Here is a 26722-nt window from a genome sequence, read left to right as displayed (position 1 = left end):
ATTACGGTATTTTAAATGTTTACTTCTGGTTTGTATTTTTGGAAAATTTAATATGGCATATACTAAATTATGGTCGGTTAGGCTTCTTGACACAGGTGTAGAAACGGCTTTTATCGCTTCAAGTTCTTGACTTGAAATAATCACATTAATAAGACTTGACCTATTTGTCAATAAATTATGGTGTGTAGGTTCAATTATTAATTGTCTTAAGTTGAAGATATTTAAAAATTTTTAGGGTTTCTTGTATTCGCATTTTCACTTAGTAAATTAATATTTATCACCAAGTAACAAAATATAATCGCAAAGCGACATTGTTTACGCCAGTACATTTTCTAACGTATCAAAAAAAGTGAAGGTATTTCCAGAAGGTGGTCTATATATAGTAAGGGCCAAAATCAGCTTACCACTCACTTCAAACCCAACACCCATATGTTTTAAATCTGGAGAATTGACATTGTCGAATATTATTTGTGAAAATTGTAAAGATTTTTTTATATAAAATCTAACTCCCCCTCCAATGCCAACTCTATCCTCTCTCACGAAATTATAGCCCGGTATATTATAAAAATTACTATTACAATTTAAAGACAACCAAGTTTCCGAAAGGCCTAGAATATCAAACGCATAAGAAAATACATAATTCTTAAATTCATCATGGCCTGTGTTTAAGGACCTTACGTTCAAATGAGCAGCAACAAAATGATTTATTCCGAAAAAATTATCGCATGTCGTCATCCCGCAAAATATCGCGTTTATCCATCAGGAATCCCCATCAGCATTGATGTTGAGATTTGTTTCTTTTTCAATATGTTCAGTAAATCGGCCAGCTGTAATTTGTCGGATGCTTTTGTTAAGTCAATAAAACATACATAAATAGGCTATCAGAATCAATCGCTTTCTATTTTATCTGTCTCATAATAAACAGGGCATCAAATGTCAAATTTTTTTTCCGAAATCCTTGTTGTTCATCTTTGCTTTTGATGATGTGTTCAAGGATGCCTTTGATAATGCTGGTAAGCAGTTTCATAGTAGTGAAAAAGGCTAATGCTTCTGTAGTTCTATGAATTGGTTTTTTGTCTCTTTTAAAAAATTAGTATGGTGATACTTTTGTGCCACTCTATTGGTATGCTGCATGTGGTTATTAATTTGTTAAATTTTATTAAATTTCACCACTGCATAACGTCATAATTGAATGAATGTTCGGAAGAGTTTGCGTTTGCATAGATTCACTTAAATGATGAAACCTCGTTTACTTTTGATGTTTATTTATTAAGCATATACTGAGATAAAAATCATTTACCAAGAGTGTAAGAGGGAAAAAGGTAGTCACTCCTATTAAATTTTATAACCTTTAAAAAAAAAAAAAACAAAAAAAATTAATGGGTAACTAAAAATACTTTGGTCATCCTCCACTAAATTTATTTAAAAATTATTAATCCTACATGTTTTGGACATATAACATGCCCATCATCAGGGATACAAATTGAGGGCTTTCGTCAATACATATTAAAGATATAGTGTCTCCGGCAAGGTCAAAAGGTTAAAACAACTAACAATGAATAAAAATATCATATTAAGATGCATGAGAATGAGACTAAAACTGGATTTACACAAACATTAAAATCACATGATTACAACACTACGATAATTATCGATATGCCATTTTTATTCATTGTTAGTTTTTTTAACCTTGAGAGGATGACCGAAGCATTTTTAGTTACCCATTGACATATTAACTCCATTGCAAGTATGGCTACTTCTTCAACTTAAAAAAAAAATAAAATAAAGATTTAGTTGGAAAATTAAAGTTTTTTCCTTCTCTGATATCCCAAAAAAGTTAAAACAATATTAAAAAAAAACTTATATAGAAGAAAGAAGTATATAGCCTAGTAATGGTAAAAAGTAAGGGAGCATCATTTATCACAGGTGTACTAACAGTTTCAGCACGTTTGGAGTGGCCATGCAAACGGACTAGCTGAAGGCAAAAAGTCCATAATACAGGTTTAATTAATAGCAGCGGACAACTTATGCCATTAATCATGTGGCCGATTGCCCCTTTTCGAATAAAGCCACCCTCATTAGATCTAGTTTTTTAATGGGTTTTGGATTGGAACCTAAATTTTTTTCTTAGTTAGGGTTTTAACTGCATCCCTTATAATATAAATATTATTCGTTAGAATTTCTAATAATATTTAAAAGTTTATAATTAAAAGAAAATAATTGTAACATAAATTTGCCCAAAGCCTTTTTTTTATTTAAAAAAAATCCCTTTATAAAGCCGAAGTAACATATTCATATGAAACTAAAAATAACAGGATTATTTCATTTTGATTTTATCAAAAAAGAGAAAAGTTTGTATTTGTTTAATTTTAAAATTTAAATAGAATATGGGTTTCCGCAGTGAGGTTTTCATTAAAAATTCAACGGAGATAGAAAGCCAAAACTAAACAATTATTGTTTTATTTCTGTTTCATATACAGTGCATCCATAAAGTAGCCGATAAATTCAGTAAAAATGAAATGCTCAAACCCCTCGATTTTATTATTTAGTTTAAGGTTTTCCTACGTGGAAATTAAATGTACAGGGTGACTTGAAAAAAAGAGATGATTTTCAGTATGTTTATTAAATGGAAACCACTATTTTTTAATGCAGAATCAGAAAGGACGCATTTTTTTAAAAAGGACATAGTACAAATGAATAGTGGTTAAATAAGCAATTTTGAAGGAAAAATCATGATAAAATGTAAAATTAAAGAAATATCTAATTTTTTATTTTTTACCGTTTAAAATTCTTTTTGAACGTTGTCAATGACATCTGGAGTAATATTTCTAATTTCCTGTCTTATTTGTTCTTTTAAATCTTCTAAACTCGACGGTTTAGTGACATACTTTGAGTGATACACTTTACTTTCTAAGTATCCCCATAAAAAGTATTCGAGGGGAGTTAAATCTAGTGATCTGGGTGGCCATTCCATTCATTCAGAACTTCATCTAGATAGTTGCAAACGGGTAAAGCATAGTGCAGCGGGGCTCCATCTTGCTGAAAAAAAAAGATCACGTTACGATAAGATTATTTTGAAGAAAGTACAAGATACAAATACCTCTCACCAGTAAGAGTGTCCTCAATGTCTGATGTAAATATAAGTTACATTTTTAAATTTTCAAGTAAAAATGATTAATTAAAAATATATTGATATGAATATATGAGCAACTTTTCAAATCGCATTTTGTCCAAAAACAACTTTTTTTTTTTTGTAAACTTTTTGGGTATTGACGAAAAACGATTGTCTTTTAAACCCTGCTATATATTTTTACAACATGGAGTTGTTTTTATAGCGTGTTGATTCGTAACAATGTATAAAATTTGTTTTGTTTCGTTCAAAATTGGACATAATGCTGTTTGTTCCAATTTATTCGTTTTACAAAAAACTGGTGTTGGTGGTGAAATTATTCGACTTTAAGGATAAAATGTCAACTAAGTACCAGGAATATGTTTTTTTTTTGTTTTAGCTTAATTTCTTCGAAAAACGCAAACTTACAAAATAATACTAAAGTTAATAACATACAAAGTCCACTTGAAAAAAAAATCAAATTTGTTTCTGGTTAGGGTCTTCTTCGAGGCAGTCGCACATGGAATTTTCTTTACCTACATCATCTGCAGGATCTGAAATTTCAGCTTCTGGTCCCGTCGTGGTGTTTAAGGCATGATCAAAAAACAAGAGCGAAGTCTTGTCCAAATCTTGCACAAAGCAGCTTTCGCACATCAGTTTTCTTTTCTTCTTTGATGTTATTTACCAGTGGTATGTTACAGCGATCCTGCATATCCCTTAGCAAAGTTTGGCCTCGTTTCGTTATTGCCATTGGGTGCTTCGAAGCGTCGTCAAACATATAGGTGGGCTCAAGTTTTATCTTAATATCAACGTAGCCGTTTTTTATAATTTTTTGTAAAAATATTCTTTTCATGTATTCCACTAATTCCATCAATTTTTGTCAGTATTTCTCTGAGATCTTTGTAGTTTTTAAGGAACCAGCCTTCGCCTAAAACCCTGACAATTCCGTATTGTTGGTAAATTTTGATATAAGCTATGGGGCTCAACACCTCTTCAGTTTTTCGTAGATGTTTCTCAACTCGACCGAATACCCTGTCAGCAGGTAAATAGGAGTGGCCGCTATCTGTTTTATGTTTCTTGGGGACTTTTTATGTAGCCAGTATGTTAAGGCATGGATGACGTGTTGGTTTTTGTTTTGGCCTGCGCAGCCGTCCGCAAAAAGCCTAATTTGCATTACCGAATCTTCAATATGTACTTTTTTTTAAAAGTCTATCGAAGCTGAAGAAATTTCTTGAGCACCTCTTGCAGCTTGTGTCTTGTTCCAGACATAAAAATGTGGGTTTTTAGTTGCAACATCAGTCACACAAAAAGAGTAAAATGAAATTTGTCTGGAATAGAAAGCCTCACCGATACTGACTTTGGGAATTGCTTGCACTTGTTGCAAGTCAAACACGTACGTTATGCTCGCTTGTGGGATTTGCTTCATCAAAGTATGGAAAGCTTTAGCTCTCTTTTTGTGAATTACGATGTTTGAAATTAAACCTTCTTTGATAATACCATTTTCACAAGACTGAATTTCACTTTTAAGTCTAGCGCAATAGCTACAGGTATCGCAAGCGGGAGAGCCAAACCCTAGATTAAACTTTGTCTCAAAAATTTTTACGAAAAACTTTTTTTTTACTTTCAACTCGTCTTCAACGGTAGTATTATAAAGGTGAAAAAGTCGATTTATGTTCAAAGATGAATGCAAGTAAAGTCGACGGCTTTTATTTCGTGCATAATGACTTTCGCAACCTCGCAAATTTGAAATAAACTCGTACACTTGCTTTCTTTTTGCAGAAAATTTCCGAAGTTTATGATCCCCTCCTCGTTTTTCTACGATCCCGATTCCAGATAAAATTCCGTCAGCAATTGTGTTTAGTCTTTGCTGACCGACCCCAAACAACTTAGCAAAAAACTTGGAGCATACAGGTAGTCTTTGTTTTTTTGTAGATATCAGGAAATATTTAACTGCAACGCGATATGGCTTGTTTTTTCTCACCTCACCACGAACTCTTTAAATTAACTAAAAAAGTTAAATTTTCCTTCTCTGTGGAGGCAGGGTGGTTGAAAATTAAGCAACAAAGGCTCAGGGTCTTGATATCTATAAAAAATAAGTATAGGTGTGAATATTTTTTGTTGTAACAAACGAGCAATACTTACCTCTTCTCATAATCCATTTCCCTTTTTGTCTTTTGTCGTTGCCTTTTCCTTGACCCTTCATTATAGTTGCCCACAATAACACTGTTATCGAGGTTTTCCATTATAACGCACTTTAGCACCTACACTTTCTAGTTCCTAAATATTTTATTTAAAGAATGTAACTGGATAATATACACCTGTTCCACTGCAGAAACTTACTGAATTGCAGGTTATAACAAACAAAACTACAAAACTAATCGCCCGTTTTTACGCTCATGCAATTTGCGCCAATTGACTTGTGCATGCCCAATTTGCGCAAGTAAACTGATGCATGAAAACCAAAATCGTTCACTTGCACAAGCCAAAAAGCTTGACTTGAGTGAATCTAGCGCGATCAGATATTTTGCATGTAGTTGGCGCAAATACATGAGCGTATAAACGACACTCCAACTTTTTAAACACAGTTTTTGATCGCGGGCATGCACTTGGACGCCGTTTTCTTGTTTTGACAGGTTTCTACCGGGTTTAAATTTTCGGTATTGTTTTAGTGTTTTTGCTCTGTGTTTTCGGATATTTTGGGTAAATTTATGATGTCAACTAAAGAGAGAGAGTTTATGGGGGAGTTTATTGAGCTTTATAAATCGTTTCCATGTCTTTGGAAAGTAAAATCAAAAGAATACAGTGATAGAAATGCAAAATCACAGGCATATGAAATTCTTGTTGAAAAAATGCAAACGGTTGATAGAAAGGCAACCAGGGATACGGTAGTTCAATGAGAACCACATATAGAAAAGAACTAAAAAAGGTTCTTGAATCTGAGAGGTCCGGTGCTGGAACAGAAGAAATATATGTTCCACATTTATGGTACTACGAGTTATTGAGCTTCCTACAGGACCAGGAAACTCCAAGAGGCACTTTATCAAAATTAAACTCAGGTAAAAACACATTCGTTTATTAACTTTTTTAACCGTTTTTTTTTAAGAACATTTACAATTTATTGTTAGTTATAGTATACACGTATAAGTATATAGGGCTGCCGTATTTACCTATATAATATGTACTTATACCTATACCTAGTTAATTTGCGTTATTATTTTGATTATATATCATTTTATGTTGCCACGATACACTACCTTAACTACTATTAAAATAGTTTTTAAAACTTGTCCTCACATCTTTTGCTTCGGCACTGTGATGGCGACTGTGACTGCTCGCGGGATTTAATAAATTCTCAGGTTGTGTCCACAGTCCAGGGGTAGTGGTACCAGTTGAAATATCTTCAAAGTCAAATACGTCATTAGGTGTATATGAGTTAGCCGAATTTCTCCTTAAAAAATTGTGAAGAGCACAACATGCCAGAACAACTTTGTCGATATTATCCAGTTTCAAATTAATGGATGTATGGAATATTCTAAAACGGTTAGCCAAAATTCCAAAGGTGTTTTCTATAATGCGTCTAGCTCTAGATAAACGGTAGTTGAATATTCTTTTTTCATTGTTAAGCTCTCTTTGATTATATGGCTTCAAAAAGTCGGGTCTCATTGCAAAAGCTTCGTCTCCCACAAAAACATAATTTAAATGAGGTTGACCTGGTACAACTACTTCTAAAGCCGATAAATTTAGTTTATTCCCGATTAAACCTTTAATAAATTTAGTATTTTCAATGACTTCTCTGTCAGATACTCTGCCGGTTGTTCCTACATCGCAGTATATGAATTCATAGTTAGCATTTGCAATGCCCATCAAAACAATACTAAAATTTTTTCTATAATTAAAGTAATATGAGCCACTTCCAGGAGGCGTTCTAATTTGTACGTGCTTTCCGTCTACAGCACCTAAACAATGTGGAAAATTCCATTTCTCTTGAAAGTCCAACGCAATATTCTTCCATTCGGCTGTAGTTTTAGGAAACTACAAACAAGAGCATAATATTAGTATAATAATTATTATATTATACATATAGGTAATCTGTACTTTTTTTGGTTTTAGGTTTCTAAAATACATGGAACTAATGAAACTCAATAGGACTTTATTGATGATCATCTATCCGAACCACACACGCCCATGCCAGTATCTGAATATTCTGAACCAAGTACACCTCATCCAGCATCACAAGCGTCATCATCAAGAGCAGCAAAAAGGCGCAACCAAAAATATGATGACGTTTTGGATACCATTCAGAAACGTTTTGTAGTGCACTCAAATATTGATAATAAGTTCAATCATATTGGATTGGCATGGGCATCAAAATTAAAAGAACTTTCTAATGAGCAACGCATTCACGCTGAGAAATTAATTAATGATGTTTTTTATGAGGCTCAGTTAGGAAATTTAAATCGCCACTGTGCCATAAATACACAACTGCAACAACAATCACAGGTGTCAAGACAATATTTTCACCAAATGCAACCTGCATCATCATATTAGCCACCTTCATTAGTGACATGGCATCATCAGCAACAAATTCCACAACCAGTGTCTTATCAGAATCAAACGCCTTATCAACTATATTATCATCAAAATCAAATTTCTCCACACCGTCGTCAGCAATTATCGTCAGCAACCTACCCAAACAGGTTCTAATTGTCAGCAACCCAAAGCTCCAAGAAATTCTAAATTACCTCCTCCTGAACAAGACGAAGACAGTGAATCGCAAACTGCTGCACAATTTTTAGCGAATTTTACTAATTCTAGCGTACAGTAGATGTAATAATAATATGTTAATAATAAGTTTTACATACCTTTAAATATTCTTGTTTTAATACTGTGTAAATGGCATCGCACGTCTCAGGAATTATCTTGCTGAGGGCGGATTTAGAAATACACGTAGAAAACTTGAGATCCTCATAGGTTCTACCAGTTGCCAAAAATCTTAAAGTTGCCGTTAATCTTTCATGTGGCGTGATAGAACTTTTCATAACAGTATCAGTTTTTTGTATTATTGGTGTAACTAAATGTAATAAATTTCGATAAGTCGTCTCGTCCATGCGCAGGTAACTACGAAAATCGTCTGGCTGATTAACTAATTCTCGAATTAAATTAATATGAGAGTAAGTTGCTTTCTTTTCAATCCAAGATTTATTTGGTCTCCGCTTTTTTGGCTCTCTCAACTTCTTGATTATTAAAACGGCAGCTACTGCAAGTACTTCGTCTTCCCGATTCATAGCTTTACTTTATTTTTATGTTTCTATGCTCACAAACTCACACCCTAATCACTGGTCACTACACATCAGAATACAACTGTTGTAACTACTTGTGCAATTTAAAATGAACGAAAATGAATACACCAAAGTTTTATTTGCGCAAATTTGCATGTGCAAATCTAGTTTGCGCAAGTGGCATGAACGTGAAAACGGACCATAACACAACACTAGCTTTATATATCAGCTGTTTTATTCGAGACAGCGCCTTCTAGTGGCGAAATAACATAATGCGTTTTGATTCGACTACATCTGTGGACAAAATGCATTTTGATGTGAACCCTATACTTTGCACGTCGATTACACAGTGACATAATGCCGTTAGAAACGTTTCATTTTTACAGGATTGTAGAACACAATAATTAATTTGCAAATCCGCTTTAAGCTCAATTTTGTTCAATTTGAACAAAATGCGTTTTGAAAAGTTGCTACTCATTTATAAGATTTGTGGCCAGAAACCTCGTGCTTCTAAAAGTAACTTATTACTTTTAATTAAGTCATACTCTTCGCCTGATCTTATAAATTAAGAAAAAAGAAACCTATAAATTAACTTTGGGGTTAATGGAGATACTTCCCAACAATATAATACACGCTGCCTAAGGATATTATTATGCCTTTCTTGTCTCCGCAACTAAAACTCATTACAAACTTCTTGCATGTCCTGATTATTCGACGCCCAGTTATAATTTGAGCAAAAAGTTTCTATATTTGGTTTTCAGTATATATTTAAAATAATCTCTCTTTTAATTCCATATGTAAAAGTTTACAGAGCAAATTAATATTAGACTTATATATGTTATGTAAGTTATAAAGTTTATAATTACGAAGACTCCATATGGGAAAACGGTCTGCACGTATTCTTGATGATTTTAATTAAGCATGATGACAACTGAATAAAAAAAAATAATTAAGAACAAAATTAGCAAAATGTATTCTTAAAAAAAACAGTGAAGTCTATTTTAGAAGAAGGCTTCTTTTTTATTAAAAAAGCTTTAATTCCTGGTTGTAATAAACTATGTGCTTAAAACCTAATAAACAAATATATCACGTTCTGAAACAACACCTTATTCTTATAATTATCTCCCTCTATTTGCCGAATTTCTCTATAAATAGAGCAAGACACGCAAAAGTATGCTTTTGTGTAATCACGCAAGCCCGTCACTGACATACAACTTGGATTTTCTCTGCCAATATTTCATAATTTCCATTTGAAGCTCCAGAAGATGTCACGTAATTACTCAAGGAAATTAAATTATTTTATTTGTCGGAGAATAGAATATTCATTAGGTGAATGTATACATATGGAAAACTTTCATGCTGTTCTGTCTTGAGTATGATATGGCTAATGTAGTTTGTATGATTTAATTTGAATATTGTAGCAAAAAACCATCAATATATGACAAACATAAGATTTAAATAAACTTATTTTACTCTTCTATAAAATACTTAACACCCAGTGAATTTTCCAAGCAATAAAACCCGAAAATCACGATCTAAATTAGTATTCAACTTATATCCTTTAAAAGCTTAAAAGACACATTTATTGTAAATCCCGAAACACCATATGAGAATCTGTGCGATAAATACCAAAAATTCGAGCTGATGGTATATTACGATCCTCGCATAAAACAAATTAACCCCAAATTGGCTGCCGCCCCGTTCTCGGGGATTTAGATAATGGATCTTTACTTTCCCCGTTGAAAAATAATGGAGAGAGCTTCGGATAAAGGTTTCTTTTCTCCATGGGTTTTTTGTCAAGTATATTAAATCTCTTGTTGAAAAGTTTGAAGATTTATATCATTTGAGTGGTTATAATGGTAATTGTGTTAATGCTAAGCGAAACTTAATGCCTGTGGCATTACATGCAAAGCTAGTTGCCGTCATCGATAATCTCTCCTTTTGCATGAATGACACAGCCTGACGGTTTAGGAATTTTGGTATACTTTAGACATGTATGAACAGGTTTTATGAAGCAAGCTCTAAAGTATCAATAAAACCAGTTCTAAATAACAACAAATATTTTACCTTTCAAAAAATGGAAATTCAGAACGTAAATAATCCAATTGTAAAAATCCTTATTGGACTCTATAGACACTTTAAAATGTTTGATATCAATTTTTTATGAACATACGTATTTCAGTTTAAAGATTTTCATTTCATATTATTTGAAGCACAAAAAATATATTATATTATTAATTTACAGTAGGAATTACAAGTATTTATCTTCATAAATCACCGATCACCAGTAGATAGTTTAAAATTCTTCGCATATTGGAGAATATTCTGAAATTATGTCATTCTTTACTAATTTAAAATTTGTATTCTGTTTGGACAAATCTGTGTTGGTTAAAAAAATATACCTCCGGTAAATTAAAAAAAGAAAAATCTTTATTTTTATTAGGTAATGAACTAGATCGTCAATTTAATAGTTAAAAAAAGTTAAAGTAGTTTGAAAAACAATAATAAAAGACCATAATTCTTTGTTAATTCTACTCTGTTATTTTGGAAAAAATGCGCAGTACCTCTCGCATTCAAATAAAAGGGTCTGGCCAATAAAGTTCTTTAATGTATCAATCAATAGGTACCCACAGACGGAACGACTTTTTGAGCGATCTGGTCTGTCGCGGACCACGTCGTTCATCGCGGTAGGTGTGTTAGTGGCGAACAACGGATCGGGTCGGTAAAATATTTTGTTGTTAAAGGAACGCGTCGCTATAAGTTAATATTTTGTTGTCACAAACGTAAAGATTTCGTCGGTCACTTTTTTCGGTTTTTATTTTTTGGTGAGTTTGGTTTTATTTTGCTGTGATGGAATGGACAAAAGAACTTTTGACAAAATTGAAAATTCAAAATTGCTTATCTAACCACTATTCATTTGTACTATGTCCCTTGTAAAAAAATGCGTTCTTTCTGATTCTGCATTAAAAAATAGTGGTTTCCATTTAAAAAACATACTGAGAGTCATATCTCTTTTTTTTTTGAGTCACCCTGTATATTTAATTTATACGTAGAAAAACCTTTAACCAAATATTAAAATCGACGGGTATTTACATCTGTGCCGTCACCTTTGGGAAGGGTTTTCAACCTTTCGAGGCTCTCTGTTATAGTCCACTATAACATAAACTTAACCATCACATTTAAGTTGTAAAATTGAATTTCTTGTGTTTGAATCCACCCGCAAGTAGAAAGATCCTGCCAAGCCTATTTGGAACAAAGGGAATTCTTTGTTCCAAATAGGCTTGATTTCAAGAATTTATAGAATTATATAGAGAACGACCATGTTTATGGAAAAATTAAGGATCCTGATTATGTAAATAAAAATCTAAAAAGAGAAGCATACGAGGATTTGATACGATTTTTAAAAAACAAGAAACACACTGATATTACAATAAAAGAAATTAAAATGAAAATACAAAATATGAGAAATGCATTAAAAAAATTGAAAATAGGACTAAAAGTGGTTCAGGAGTCGCAAATGTTTATTCACCAACCCTATGGTATATTTTAATTTTTAAATAATAAATACACGATTTGTTTTTGTATTATTTATTTTAATTTTAATTTACTTTCGTTTACAAAAGATCAAGATGCTCCCTTGTCGTCTATTGACAGTATTTCCTTGCCAAAATCAGGAATCCCTGAAGATCCTGAAATACTTGATAAAAATATCTTTGATACGGAAATTGGAAATGACTGTAACGAAGAAAATATAGGTGATACATCTCTTCCATCTCTCGAAACGTCAAAACAAATGGTAAGTCTCACTTTTTTCTTTTAATAATAGGCTAAGTAATATAAACAGTGCTCTAGTTTTTAATACCTAAATCTTAGCTTCTTCCGATTTTTTACATTTCGTCTTGCCATGGTACTCTACCAGTTCCATTAAATTAATCCATGTATACTTTTGCCGATTTAGTTTTGCAATAGGAGGTGAATTTTTTGTACACCGCTCTTCTAATGGCGGTATAATTTCATTTGTATTTGCTGCACTATCGAATGTAACTATACTGCTGTATGCTAGACTATTTCTTCTCAAGAAGTTATGCAAGTAATAGATGGCTAACATAATATACTTAATTTTTTCTGGAGCAACACCAATAGGAGTATGCAAAATCCGAAACACTGAAGAAATAAGTCCAAATGTATTTTCGACTACGTTTCTTGCACGAGAGATTCTGTAATTGAATGTACGCTTTTCTTTAGTCAAATTTTTTTGCGGAAATGGTTTTAAAATATTTGCGTGAAGGGGAAATGCATCATCAGCAACAAATATAAAATTAAATCCTTCCTCGTTTTCATTTTTTCGGGCAGATTTAAACAGTTGTTCTTCAAACGACGACCAAAAGAAGTTGCATCAAATACACCACCGTCAGATATTCTGCCTTGCTTGCCTACATCCACGTATATAAACTCATATTATACTTGACTACTGTCATTAAAACTATACTATAAAACTGTTTATAATTTCGATAAAGGGCTGCAGATTGTGGAGGTGGAATTATTCTTATGTGTTTGCAGTCAATTGCGCCACCACAATTAATCAATTGCCAACGATCTTTAAAGCCTAAAGAGACTTGTTTCCATTTCTCTTTACTTTCAGGCATCTACAATAAAATATATGTAAATTAATTTCTCTTTTTTAGGAATTTAAACAACCACTTCCAAAAAAGAAAAAAAGATAAACTACGTCTAATCCAGAACTCAATGAATTTATTAGAGTATGTACCTCTACATTAGCTACACCAGATACCAAGATGAATTTAATGCCACATGTGTATCTTTTGCCGCAAAATTAAGAAAAATGAATGGAAAGCAACAAATATTTGCGGAAAGCCTTATGTATAAAGTTTGTACATTAGAGCTTCTAGATAAACTTAATGAAAATTATGACCTGGTCGATAACAAACCAGCTTGGTGAACTTCTCAAGTAGTGCAACTCCCAATGATATCACCAGGTCAATCATCAACTTCATCTTCGTCTACATATACGTCTGTTTTAGATTATTACAATAACTTAGCAAACGAAAATTAAGATTTTAATAGATAAATATCTGTGTATTCTTACTTGAATTAAGTTACTTTAAAAGATGTTAAAATTAGGATCAGATGATTTTTTAATAAATATTTCAGTTAGGTACTTACTTTTATGTAATTTTATAATGTTTTACATATCGCTCTACATGTTTCTGGTATTATGCATCCCAACGTTTGAGGTGCTATGCCAGTTGAGAACTTTAGACTTTCATATGACTGTCCTGTAGCTAAATAGCGCAATGTTGCAATTAGCCGCTCTTCTGGGGGAATAGATTCACGATAGTATCTTTCTTCTTTAAGTGTAAATATAGTAAACCTAAAAATAAAAAAATTATTTCCTTTTATATAACAAAAACTAATAATATAATTTAACTTACTCAATAACTCATCAAAAACTGGGCCACTCATTCTTAAATAATTTTTTAAATCGTCATGACTGCTTTGTCTAAGTTCGCGAACTAATGACATGTGACTATATTTTTTTCTTTCGGAAATCCATTTTTTTGTCCATTGCCTACTTTTTGATCTCGTTCTGTTATTTTCGATAATTTGTGAAAAACATAAACCGATGACAGCGATATTTTTCTTTTTTTGTATTTAATTTAAATTCCTTTAGAATAATAATAAATTCATGTAGCAAAAATTATTGAAACAACAAATAAATTTTATGAAATTTTATAAGTAGTTATAGATAATTGGGTTAAAGCTAATCCATACTTTTTATAATACTATAGGCATTTATATGCGAAGCGACATTTATATATTACTTTAATTATTGATAGTAATATATCTAGATGATAGGAAAAAAAATGGAGAATAAAAATGAAGAGAGAATGCTGTTTCTTTTTTTTATATATAAAAATGTACATTTGGGATAATAAAAGTTTTTAAAGTAGAGTGAGTCAACGAGTGCGCAGAGTAGTTTATTACCCTGAAAATTATATTTGTCGAATGCGCGCTTCTGGAATAATGTATAGTATATAATTTTAAGTGACCTGGATGTAGGGTCAAATCAAACTCAAAAAGACACACTCTCTAGAAAAAACACTCTCTAAATATTACTTCAATACTGAGTTTCCGGCTTACGCAGTATCCTTAATTCTTTTATTATAGGGCCTCTGAGGAGCCTTTAAATTAAATTAAATTTTTTCTTTAAATTTAGATACATTATCTTAAGCAAATTTTGTAAAAATGCATATTTTATCTTAATGAAAACATTTATTATTATTATAGTAGAATATAAAGGTAAAATATTAAAATATTTTTCATGGTTTTCATACTTAAGGGCGGCTTTTAATGGCAAACATTACGGGTAGTAACGTTTTATACCTAATAAGGCTGTTTACATGCGTGACGGTCTAAAGCCGATAATTAAACGTTAGATTATATCGGGGCGTCGTCGCCTCAGTATGTAATTACTAAACCAGAAAAAAGTGCGAACAGATTTACGATCATAAAAAACGATTTTTCTTTTAATTTGGAAATGTTGGCAATGTAATGCCGGATTGGAAAACTTGTTAGGGTCGTTGAATACAAATTTAAATTTTATGGCTTTACCGGTCTTGAATTTCAAAGACAACCTTAGATGAATCTGTAATGGCTTTTTATATTTAAATAGGTTTTTTTGGAAAATATATCGAATCATCTTAATTTTTTTTAATAGTCGCAGGTTTAGGATTTTAATTAAGTTCCGTAAATTAAGTTTAATAGATATAATAGACTTAAGTCTTCAAAAAGTTAAGTCCTGTAAATATATTAGTTGTTAACCCATAAAATTTGATCCTACTTTTTTCCAAAAATGTCAAATATTTAATAATGATAATAGATTTAAAGGAATGATAAAAAGAAATAGACACGGACAAGAATATATATAAAACAAAAAGTTATTCGTCTTAGTTCAAAATGATTTTAGATTTTATAATTGGCTATTCCTCTTTTTTCATTCTGGTAATTTTGCTAAATTAATACTTAATATTATTTATTAATATTTTCGAGACACACAAACATGACAAGATACAAGATATCTCTAATTAATTATTCACTTACATTATTTTTATTAAATAAATGTTATAAATAAATTAAAGACATTAAACTAAAGAAATTGATCTTTAGACGCACAAGAGTTAACATTTCCAATCTAATTAAATTGAACCAGAAGAATGTGTATTAATTAATTATTGCTGAGTGAGTGAGTACATTTAATCTGGAATTTTTCTTTAAATGAAGCCTGTTCATAAAAATATATAATGTGGGTGTTTGTTCTTGTATATCATAAGTCCTAAGTATATTAATTAAACATCTGTTATTATAATCAATTTTTTGTTCTCTTTTTATTTTTATGTTTAAGTAAGATAACAGTAGGATAGATGAAACACTTTTTAATGCAGCATACAATGTTTATTTTCTTGATTTTTTATTTATTTACTGTAATAGCTTAGAAATTAATTATGGCGGTTTATAGATTTAAACTAGAACGTACCATATCTTTTTTACCTTTGTTACCATATTTACCATTAATTTTTGTTTTATGTAAATGAATATTGTTAAATGGAAATAAATATTGAATATTATATGAGCATTTTCTTAATTATTGTTCTTTTATCATTAAATTGTAAAAACCGTAAAAAAGTTAAGATAATATATTTTAGATTCAAATATCTTATTAACTTAAAAAAAAATTATTAGAGTTTCGCCTCTTTTAATTAATATGTTATATTAATGCCGTATATTTTTTATTCGTTTAAACATTTATTACTTTTGGTTTATGCTCTTTGTTTTTTTTATTTCTACTTTATATAACTTAGCCAACATCATCATAAAGAGAAAATCTTCTTATTTTGTTAGTAAATTATAAGTCGGTTTTATACGCATTTTGTGAAGTAAACATTTTTGTAGGTACTTGTTAATATTGCTGTATATTGAATCTATGCTATGATTTTTAGGGTTTTTTAAAAATAAGCAATTTACATTTAAAAATTGTGAGTTTAATTTCAGCCTGTGAAGCTAGGAAGTTGTATAAATTTGCTGCGTTTTATTATGTAAAATTTAAATTTAACATTGCTATTAAAGGTGAGAAAATTAATTTTTTTATTTCGATCTTTTTTTTTATGGAAAAATTAAAATTAATTGGGGTATTTTGTACCCCAATTACTCCCCAACCGTTGGAGTATTTTGGGATGGTGAAAATTTGTTGTAAGTAATGTAAAGAATTCAACTAAACATTGATTTAAATTGAACTTTTCACTGAAAATTCGAAAAATAAATAAGGAATTAAATAATTTAGTTAAAAATCGCGAGTTTGTCCAATGAAATTTGAAGTCCCATAAATTTGTTGTATTCTGGAAAAAAATTGAAATGATTACAGTAGGTAAGAGAGTAGTAATTTAGTATTTTAAATTGAATTTAAATCTTATATATAATAATAGGTACTAATATTAAAAATAAACAAATTACCTACCTAAACAATACCTAAAACCTTACACGAATATTACCATATTATTCGGTTTATTTATATATTGATAACCTAAATGTATTCTTAATGTACTTTTATTTGTTTAAAGAAAACCTCGCAGGACTACAACAATATAATTTTCTATATTTATATATGACTTTATACTTAATTGTTCTGTAAATTTTCATACTACTCAGAATACATTCATAACAGCTATTGCGATAATAATTGAAATTTGTAAAATCTAGATCAAAATCAAGTTCTATTTAAAAGTTCAATTTATGCCAAACCTAATTTAAAAATTACTAATTCCGCTATAAAATGAATTTCTAGAAATAAAGCAATTTGCATGCATCGTTTAAAAATCGTGCCTGTTCCAGTTAGTGAAGCTAGAAGTCGTATAAATATGATGTATTTGGCCGATTAATTAGAGTTATAATTCAAAAAACCTTATAAAAGATTTACCTAAATGAATTATATTTATAATTATTGGGTGCACTACAAATTATATTCAAAATAGAAAATTTAGTCTTATTATTTGCCAAAACACATTATAACTATGCAAATTTGTGTATTTATGCATAACTTAAATGAATTTAGTACACATATTGCTATATTTATTCATAATTACCATAAGAAAAAAGCTCATCCAAAGAACATTGAAGCTAAAGTGCAATACAAATCTAAAATCCTGGAATGTTAATCCAAACTCTATTTAAAACCTTAGTTTCTAGAAAACAAGCTTTTTATCTTAAATCCCGTTTAAAATTCACCTAGTTTCTGCTACCGAATCTTCGAAGTTTTATTTATTTATTTTAAATAAGTATTAACTTTTTATAGTTTTTCTTTAGTGTTATTTGATTGTTTGGAAAATCAATAAATGGGGGTAGGAATAGAAAAGTTACTATAGGGGAAGTTCTTGCCATTATCAGACTCTAAAATATATGACTAACGGTTTAAAAATATTTACGAATATTCTGACAGATGATTTCAAAAAATACAGACTAAAATTGTAAAATTGTAAAACACTTACAAAAAGTTACTTAACGCATTCACAAAATATAAACAATAATAAATAATACTTGAACGGTACATTGCACGACATCTAATAAACAGTTAAAATTATAACAAATTGGGCAATCTCATGTTAGCAAATTTCTACTCAGGACTGAAACCGAGTGTGGAAAAACCATCAGACTCTAATGTTATAGGGTGTAAATTCAAAAAATAAATATGTTGATGGGTCAAATATTAGTGTTACTGTTAGGACTTAAGATGGTATTGCTTCCAAATTTAGTTTGCTCAATAACACAAGTGTAAACCGGTGGTTTAGTTGCTTTATTTATTTCCAGGATTTCCAAAAGATCCAACTCTAAACCCTTCTGACAAACGTGAAGCACTTCGCTATTCGCTTCAGGTCCGAGTTTATTATTAGGTATTGGTTATAAGTTAGTTAATAATCTTTTCCATGAGCTTACTGTGTTATTTGGCTCTCGTCTCAATTTGACTTCCGCTTTATTCGATATAGCACACATTTCAGTCAGGATAACATTTTAGTCTGTTAACATTTCTGATTTAGACAAACTATTTGAGCTCATTGTAGTCCTTAAAAAAACTCTTGGCAACTTGATGGAATAGGTTTCCAAAAAACGATATACTTCTCTAAAGGATATAGTTTTTATAAATATATACAGGGATATTAAAAAGCCGATGGAAAAGTAAGTTCAATACGGAAAACTTTTGATTAACTAGATGGTTTGAAAAGAAGGGTAAAACGTTCTCCGTGACAGTTGGTTTTTTATTAATTTAAAACTTTTTCCTTAATATAAATGGTGGTGTTAAGTTCGCAGACGAAATATTTGTCTATATTTTTTATTCGTAAATATTCTATCTGCTGCCTTATAATAACTACTGTACAGTATCCTTTTTAAGTAAGATGACTAGTGTATGATCATATAGTGAACTAGGTGTGGCATAAGAAATAGACAAGTATTTTGATCCCATTAATAGATAGCCGTGTCATTTTGCATTTGTTAGTGAGAAAAAATCCAAAGAGCTGAAACAAAAATTAATTTTGCGTTAGTAAAAAATCTTCTTATCACAGAAAACTGCGGTACTGTCGGAAAAAAGGATTGTTGAACCCGACTATGCTATACCTCTCGAAAAAAAGGATAACAAAATGGTTGCAATTAAAAAAAGATATCAGATAAGTGAAGAAAATTATTTAAGAAAAAAATTAAACTTTATTGAGGTTGTTTTGCAAGTTTATATATTGGAAAATCAACTATAAAACAGATTATGGTTACAATATATTTGTATTTAAATTGTTAGAATACAGAGATAAAGTGGCAGGCACATATATTCCCTTGGGAAAAACGACATTCTTTCCAAAATTGCAAGCAAATTAATTTTCAGCCAACTTCAATAATTACAATTATTAAAAGAGAAGTTGTAAATAATAAGTTCATGACAGTGCTGTAATTAATTTACAGATGATATTTTCCTGAGAAGGAAAAAGTAAACATTGGATGTAATATATCTCTGTTTTGCCTTTAATAATCATAATGCTTAAAGATGTTTTTGGTGTTGATGATTTGGACATTTATTGAAAAATTGTCAGGAAATTAAAGCGTGCTCCAAGTGTAGTAGGAACCATGATATCAAAAATAATCTTGTTGCAAATGTAAATTTTAAGCACTCTGAAATACAGCAAAAAATTGGGTATTAAATTAGAAAGCAACTAAATTTAAATTTATTACTTAACTGTATAGTTTGTTGTTATTTGATATTAGATATAGGGTTAGTTCTGTATCATGCATTAATAGTTATTATTATTTATTGTCTTTTGAATTGTGCATGTATTGTAGTAAATGCGTATTTATGTTTTTAAGTTGTACCATCCACCCCATAAAGAAAATACAAAATTTCTAGTTTTCCACCAATATTTAAAACGGATTATTAATTTTAATCTAGACGTATTATAAAATATTCTTTTAAATTGTATATATAGGGTTCTAATCAAATATTTAAAAAACTCAGAGCTTAATTAATTACAAAGTCTTCCAACCTAAAAAAAAACAATACATTAATAAAAAAAATTACCCACTAAATTATAGTGAAAATGCACGATAGGAGAGCCAAAAAGAAGTACTTTATGAGATAAAAATAACCCTAAAGAACTTTGGAAACCCCGAAGTAGTTTCTAATAAAATACTATTTGAAACTAAGACAATCACACGGAAAGCTAATATTGCACATGGATTAAATAATTATTTCCTTCAGACAATATCAGGAAATAAACCACAAGTAACAAATAAGTGAACAGCTTATACTAGGATCCCAAAATATGACAGTATATTTTAACATTTGATAAAACCTTTGAAAGAAAGAAATAAAGAAAATACGTAAAAACCTAAAAAACGTTGAAGGTGGTTTCGGTTCTAGTTGTTTCAGATGCTTTGTGATGTGGCACACGTTGTTAGTGATTATTTTTTAAATGTAGTTAACATCACCCCCAGTAGTGGCGCTTACTCTGATTCATAGAAACCATTTTTCCTATGCCCAAAGTACAATATATTATATTTATGAAATGCTCCTTCAATTATGTGTCAAAAAACTTTTTCTGGCTCACTGAAGTATCGATAAAAGAATTCTTCCAAATCAGCCAGATTTTCGTAGAGCCTTTGAAATCGTAAACAGAGAGACTTTTATTAAGCAATTGGATCTTAGACATACGGTTCTTTAATAAGCCTTATTTTTCTAATAAAGTCCAACGGATATTTACAAATTGTGTGGTTGAATATGTGGTTAAACTAGACAAAGTAGAAAAGAAATTTATTTTGTCTTGTTTGCAGGTGATACTAAGTAATATTAATATCAATTTTTTTTTATTATTGTGGGCGTTGACGAAAGATTGTTTATGAAACCGATATAAAATATTTGGACACGATTTTGGATACTTACATAAATTTTCAGTCTCACACTGATGATGTGATAAGGAAATCAATCTGTCAATGCGTACTAATTTAATGCTTTTCAATGCAAATGCTCTTCGCCGCTTACAGTATTGTTCTACTATACTCCTGATTAATTGACAAGAGGGCGATCAAAATAGAGCAACAAAACTGTTACTTAAATGTAATCGTTATACTCCTATTGTGTCGATGTTAAATATCCTAGGAATGCTAAATTTTTTGTTTATCATACGTTGTGGATATTTTATTATAATTTAGTTATTATGTTTTTTTTAATGTAAACAGGAATAAGGTAAATATTTATAATATTCTTGTTGCAATTATATTTGAAATAAAAAAAATGAATAAAACAAACGATTTTTTATTTAATATAAATTGCGATATTTCATAAGGTAAATCGTTTTCATATTTTAATCTTAATGCTTCTATTAAAATGTAAAAGAAAATGTACCATTAAAGTTGCTACTAGCCAAATTGTCCCATAAAGAATGTAAGATATGAATTACTCTTAAGTATATTCCGAAAATAAATGAAATATAAAAAAACTAAGAATATTTTATATTTATTTAAGAATTAAGACGTCAGAGGAATTGCTGACATGACGCTAGGAATACATGTCAAAAAGTAATGGCCTCGTTAATCTATTTATTTATTCGATATAAAAGTGATACCCATGGCCATTAGCTTAGTTCATAGCGTGTCACGATATCTTTTGTGATTTAACACGTTAACGGAAAAATCTTTATGGAGCAGATACCAAACACGCGAAGGTTTCTATGAATATTATTTCAATAACTGGGGCTATTATTCTTAACTGTATTACTTATTATATTAAGAATATCGTCATAAGACTTTCAACTAACATACATATAAGCAATTGATTTATTTAATTCTAAAATATGTTTTGACTAACCAATTTAGGACTTTGTAAACCTAACTAGAATATATTTCAGACGTAGGTACAAGAATATAAGCAGTAACTTATTTTTTAGCTTAAGTTACTACAATACTTAATTTTGACTAGTTATTGAGATACAATGTGGACTGGCTTTGAAAGTAAATTAAATGTTTGAAAATAGAAATGAGAACATGAAAGCTAAAGAAAAATTGATAATTTGTTATTTAAACGTTAATAGTCATTGTTTAACAATGAATCAGCATAATATAAACCGTACAAAATGTCAACTTGGAAACTTTTGAAGCCTTCTCATAAAATAAAAGGAGTTTTTGGGTTGCGATTTACCCATTCACAAAATTTGACCCTGAACTTAAAATCGGCTAATTCAAAATCTTCTCTGATAATAAAAGGGTAATTGACCCAAATTTAACATTTTTAACTTATTGATTTGTTTGAAATGATTGATTTGTTTGTAATGACACTGTTTGAAAAATAAAATTAATAATTTTTTTGATGTTATGTGTCAAAGAATTTCTAATAGAGCAACATTGTTTTTAGATTTACTATCAAAAAATGTAAAAATATATTGGATATTATTACTAAAATTAGAAAATTATGGCAGTTACCTATTAAATCGAATCTGACAAGTAAATACTATTAAGTACTATTAGTACTTATTATCCCTTGCTTGTATATTATACACATGTATTACTTAAAACACAATTAAAAGTACTATGCTTACTAGATGTTTTCAGGTCAAATAAACCCTTCTTATAAGCATTTATTTATAGGTTAGTCGTAATCTAAATTTTTGGTTGAATAAATTATAAATAACTTTTAACCTAATTTTACTATTTTAGTCTATAAATACGCATTAATACAAGCAAATGATAAAAAGAAAATAAATAAAAATGGTTGGTCACGTTACAGCATAAATTCTGCATGCAAAATATCGCTTCCATATTCGCTTCTGCTTGCTAGGTTTATCAGGACCATGCCACTTGTGAAACTCTAATTTCCACGCTGATGTTTTATATTTCATTTTAAATTAAGTTTTTGCAGATAAAAATCATTACTTGCTGGTGTTTGTTATTTTTTTGTGTTTTTTAAGGTTGTTCTTCAAAATTCTTTATTTTGATAAAGTAATCTATTTAATAGCTTTTTTGTTCTAATAGCTCTTTAAAAAAAAACTAAAACTTATAATAAAATTATCTATAACTTACATTCTTATTACAAATAACAATAAGTAAAATTATTTAATAGCAAGTAAAAGTATAAATTAATACAAAACCATGACATATTATTCTTACAGCAAAATTACTTTAAAAGGCCTCTCGATCAAAATAAAATCTAAATTTCTTAAAAATCTTTATCAATAAATAAAATTTTAAAATAAAATATAGGAGAAAAAAAGTATTAGTCACAAAATTGGATTTCTAGAATTGAAAGCATAATAAAATACTCAAAGGCTAGGTCGATGATCCTCAGGAAAATAATAAATATATCCTTTATTGATTCCATGCAAATAAGATTCCACAGTAGAACTGTATGAATAATACCGTCAAAAGCCTTCGTTAAGTGGCAAAAAAGTGCAGCCGAAATTGACCATTATTGTAGTGTTACAGCCAATAGTATAGAAAATTATGTTTGTATATAGTATCATTCGTGGTTTCCTTTTTTAAATGTTGAGGCATAATAACAATGACCATGAAAAAAAATTACGGAACATGAAACATAATAAAACAGATTAAGGCAGTAAATTGTGCATACAACATTATATCCTAATCGGGTTAAAATTAATTATCTTAATAAGTATTTCATCTTAATGATCAAAAATATAGAAGTCTTTATTATTAGTAGGTATTGATTATCACAGTAGTTGTGATCACAATTAAGGTTGTAAATAATACTTTAAAGGGTTTCATATTAGTCTAAAGTATATTAATCTAATTAAGTTATCACGTTGCCATTTAAGAAGATAATTAGAGTATTTATTAATAAAAGAGTATTTATATTTGATTGGTTTTAATTATCAAAACTGTTATGTAAGTGTTGTTAATTTTTGATCGATTTTTTACATCCCGACTATAAATATATTTTAGAGACCGAATATAATGAGTTATCTAATCAAAATTCTTATTCTTAACCAAGAGAGATCACCAATGAAGGAAATGTCTTTATTATGTTCTTTTCCCAATATTTCATTAAATATTGTCCACATGCATTTGGATTTATGATCTGAGCGTGTTAATCTTGATGCATATGAATCAGATCTAGCCTTCATTGACAAATTATTATATTCCTTTTTAAAATGTTTGTATCGCAGTTTTAAAGTTGGATTGTATTGAGTTTAAGCTTGTTTTTTAAAAAAGGTTTCCAGTCGATTTTTACGCATTATAATATTACCATTATCTTAATAATATTGTTTTATTTTCTTTTAATATGCATTGACTCGTTTAAAGGAAAAATATATTCAAATATTGAGCATATATTTTTTTTTTAATTCTTTGCATATACATCATTCCAATCCTGTTGTTTTTTAAGCAGATTTACAAATGTGTCAATATTTGCCTGTGAAAAAAATCTTGTGAATTGCAGTGTAGTATGCTGGTTTTGTTTATACATAGGGAATGTTAATTATTGGGCTTTGTGGTCGGCTCTGTAATATTCTAAAACTAAAGTATATACATATATACAGTTTACAACTGAATTATCTATACAGCTTTGTGACTCCTGTATTACTCATGTGTTTTCAAGAATTGTTTGATACATACCAAAGGATGACAATACAATGTTTTTCTGTTCACTAAAAGGCCTCAACATGAAATTATTAATGGTTTGTAAATTGAAGTCACTTTAAATTGATTATTGTCAAATTTACATTCTATCGCGGAGCATTCAAAAACATTTTTGACAGATAACTGGTTGAGATTTCTTTTTGGCTGAAATTTAGCTGAGTAATGTAGGGTGGAGCGAAAACTGGATCAAAATAACTAATTTTCGAAAACGAATATGCCTGGGTGTGCAAAAGATGCCTTTCGGGGTTCTTATTTACCCAATATTGGTCTTGATTCAAAACCCTATTTCATCAGGAATCAAAGAAATTATGTTAGTTAGTTCTTCGTTCGAAATTTCCATTGTTAATGGGGGCTCGCTTATAACAACATTTTGCCAGTCAATTAAGTCGACATAATCTTGACAATCAAAATTCAATTTATTCACGCGAAATATTCTAACATCCTCGGTTTTTGCAGTTGATCTGCATTTTAAAATCCTTCTTAAAGCTAACTCTCGAATATGTTTTCTATCATCTCCTAACATGGCTAATAAAATATTTTCTGGGTGCGCAAAAAATCCATTTCTCTCAATTACGGGATCAATACCTTTTTTTATTTCTTCAGGGAGGTAACGAGATTTATTTATAATGCTAAACAAGTGCCTAGCACCATCCTTACAAGACCAATGGCATTTAATTTGAAACCAGCATACGGCATACACTTTTACTATAAACTCTGTTAACATTTTAGGGTTTTGAGAGGGCTCATTGGTAGCAACGTATAACCTTAGGACTCTATTGGCTGTGGTAAGCCATCTAGAGTGTGGCATTTTCCCTGGCGCTTTTAAAGCTCAATTGTCTTTTAAAACTCCAGTAGAGATTCCTTGACACATCTCATATAAATACTTTGCATCGGTACTTACGGTTTCTAGATCAACTAATGGTAAAATTGTTTCAATTTTCTCAAACTGTACGACTGGTAAATTTTCACACGATTTAAGGGTCTTACCAATGGCTCCCGCAAATCTTTTGCTCTGCTGTTTTGCATCTGGCTGTATCTTTCCTAGGTTGGTCGGATTCTATCTTTAATTATCGAAATTTTGAGAAGGTTTCGGCAGCCGAAGATATTGTTTTTGGACGTTTAGTTTTTTTTAGCTCACTTGAGAGTACAACAGGCACCTTTTAAACATACAGGGTGGTTAAATTTTAAGAAATAAAAAATTCACTAAATTAATAAAAACTATAATAATTTCCGAAATTTTAAGGCACTTTCGGCAGCCGAAGAAGTTGTTTTCTGATGTTAAGTTTTTTTGGCTTACAAACGACTACAATAGGCACCTATTAAGCATACAGTAATAATGTACATACACCTAGGCAGCATTTCCCCAGGTTCAACATGAAAACGTATTTCCTAGTATATAATCTTCTATAGCTAATAGTTTTAGTTCGTCACTAGTTTTTAGTCACTAGCGCCAATATGTTCTGTTACGCATAATATTTTACACGAATTATTGCTTATTAACATATTTACAATCTTAATAATGGCATTCCCTAACGAATGAACATTTTCATGTAAAATACATTACTTTAGTGTATTAACTTCCTCAATTTCTTTCATATAAAAAAAATCGTTATAGTTTTTATATCGGTTTGGTACATTGAACAATCTTTACAGTCACAAAATGTTTATTGTTATTACGATTCACTTAGCTTGGGTGCGATTAGGGCATTAATAAAATTTTTTACAGCAGTCCTTCCGCTGGTGACATTATTTTGCCACATGTCCAAATCTACAGCATGTTTAACACATTGCTAAGTTAAAATATTCCTCTACATAGACATTCACTAAATTAAAACAATATTTTTTAAATCTTTTCCCTTCATCAGAATTCTTTATTTCAGTTTTTAACGCCGTTAGTCTCCTTTGCGTCTTTGACATTTTCCACACAAATTATAGTTTCCTGTCTTTTTACAATTTTCGGAGTCATCCATTTTTATTTCTCGATCTGATCCGTATTATGCTCATGATTATACTTTGCATTTCCTGGTTGTTCAGTACTAGCTATCTTCACAAGTGTTCTATTTTAATGAAATGTCTGGGTTTTATAGATAGGGTCTCTTTAGTATTGACATTTTCGTTGTAAATGTGCTTTTTTTAA

At 30.1% G+C, this 26722-nt stretch overlaps 1 protein-coding gene across 1 annotated transcript; it reads right to left on the bottom strand.

Moving 5' to 3' along the window:
* Positions 1–6364: 6364 nt before the first annotated feature.
* LOC126735303 (uncharacterized) lies at positions 6365–8394 on the bottom strand. Its single transcript, XM_050439288.1, has 3 exons — positions 7972–8394; positions 7021–7141; positions 6365–6834 (listed from the first exon to the last, which is right to left on the bottom strand). The coding sequence occupies exons 1-3, from the start codon at positions 8392–8394 to the stop codon at positions 6365–6367; spliced, it is 1014 nt and encodes a 337-aa protein (XP_050295245.1).
* Between the last annotated feature and the right edge of the window lie 18328 nt (positions 8395–26722).

Source organism: Anthonomus grandis, chromosome 1 (genome assembly GCF_022605725.1).
Source record: "Anthonomus grandis grandis chromosome 1, icAntGran1.3, whole genome shotgun sequence".
NCBI lineage: Eukaryota > Metazoa > Arthropoda > Insecta > Coleoptera > Curculionidae > Anthonomus > Anthonomus grandis.
Note: the sequence above shows the minus strand (reverse complement) of the source record. Positions and strands in the feature narration are given on the sequence as shown.

Bases quoted from the DNA above. Each gene is read 5' to 3' on its own strand.
- LOC126735303 (XM_050439288.1), bottom strand. From the start codon at position 8,394: ATGAATCGGGAAGACGAAGTACTTGCAGTAGCTGCCGTTTTAATAATC. The intron at 7,142-7,971 runs GTATGTAAAACT...TCTTGTTTGTAG, and splicing joins TAAAACAAGAATATTTAAAG to TTTCCTAAAACTACAGCCGA. The intron at 6,835-7,020 runs GTGGCTCATATT...TATCGGCTTTAG, and splicing joins AATTAGAACGCCTCCTGGAA to AAGTAGTTGTACCAGGTCAA.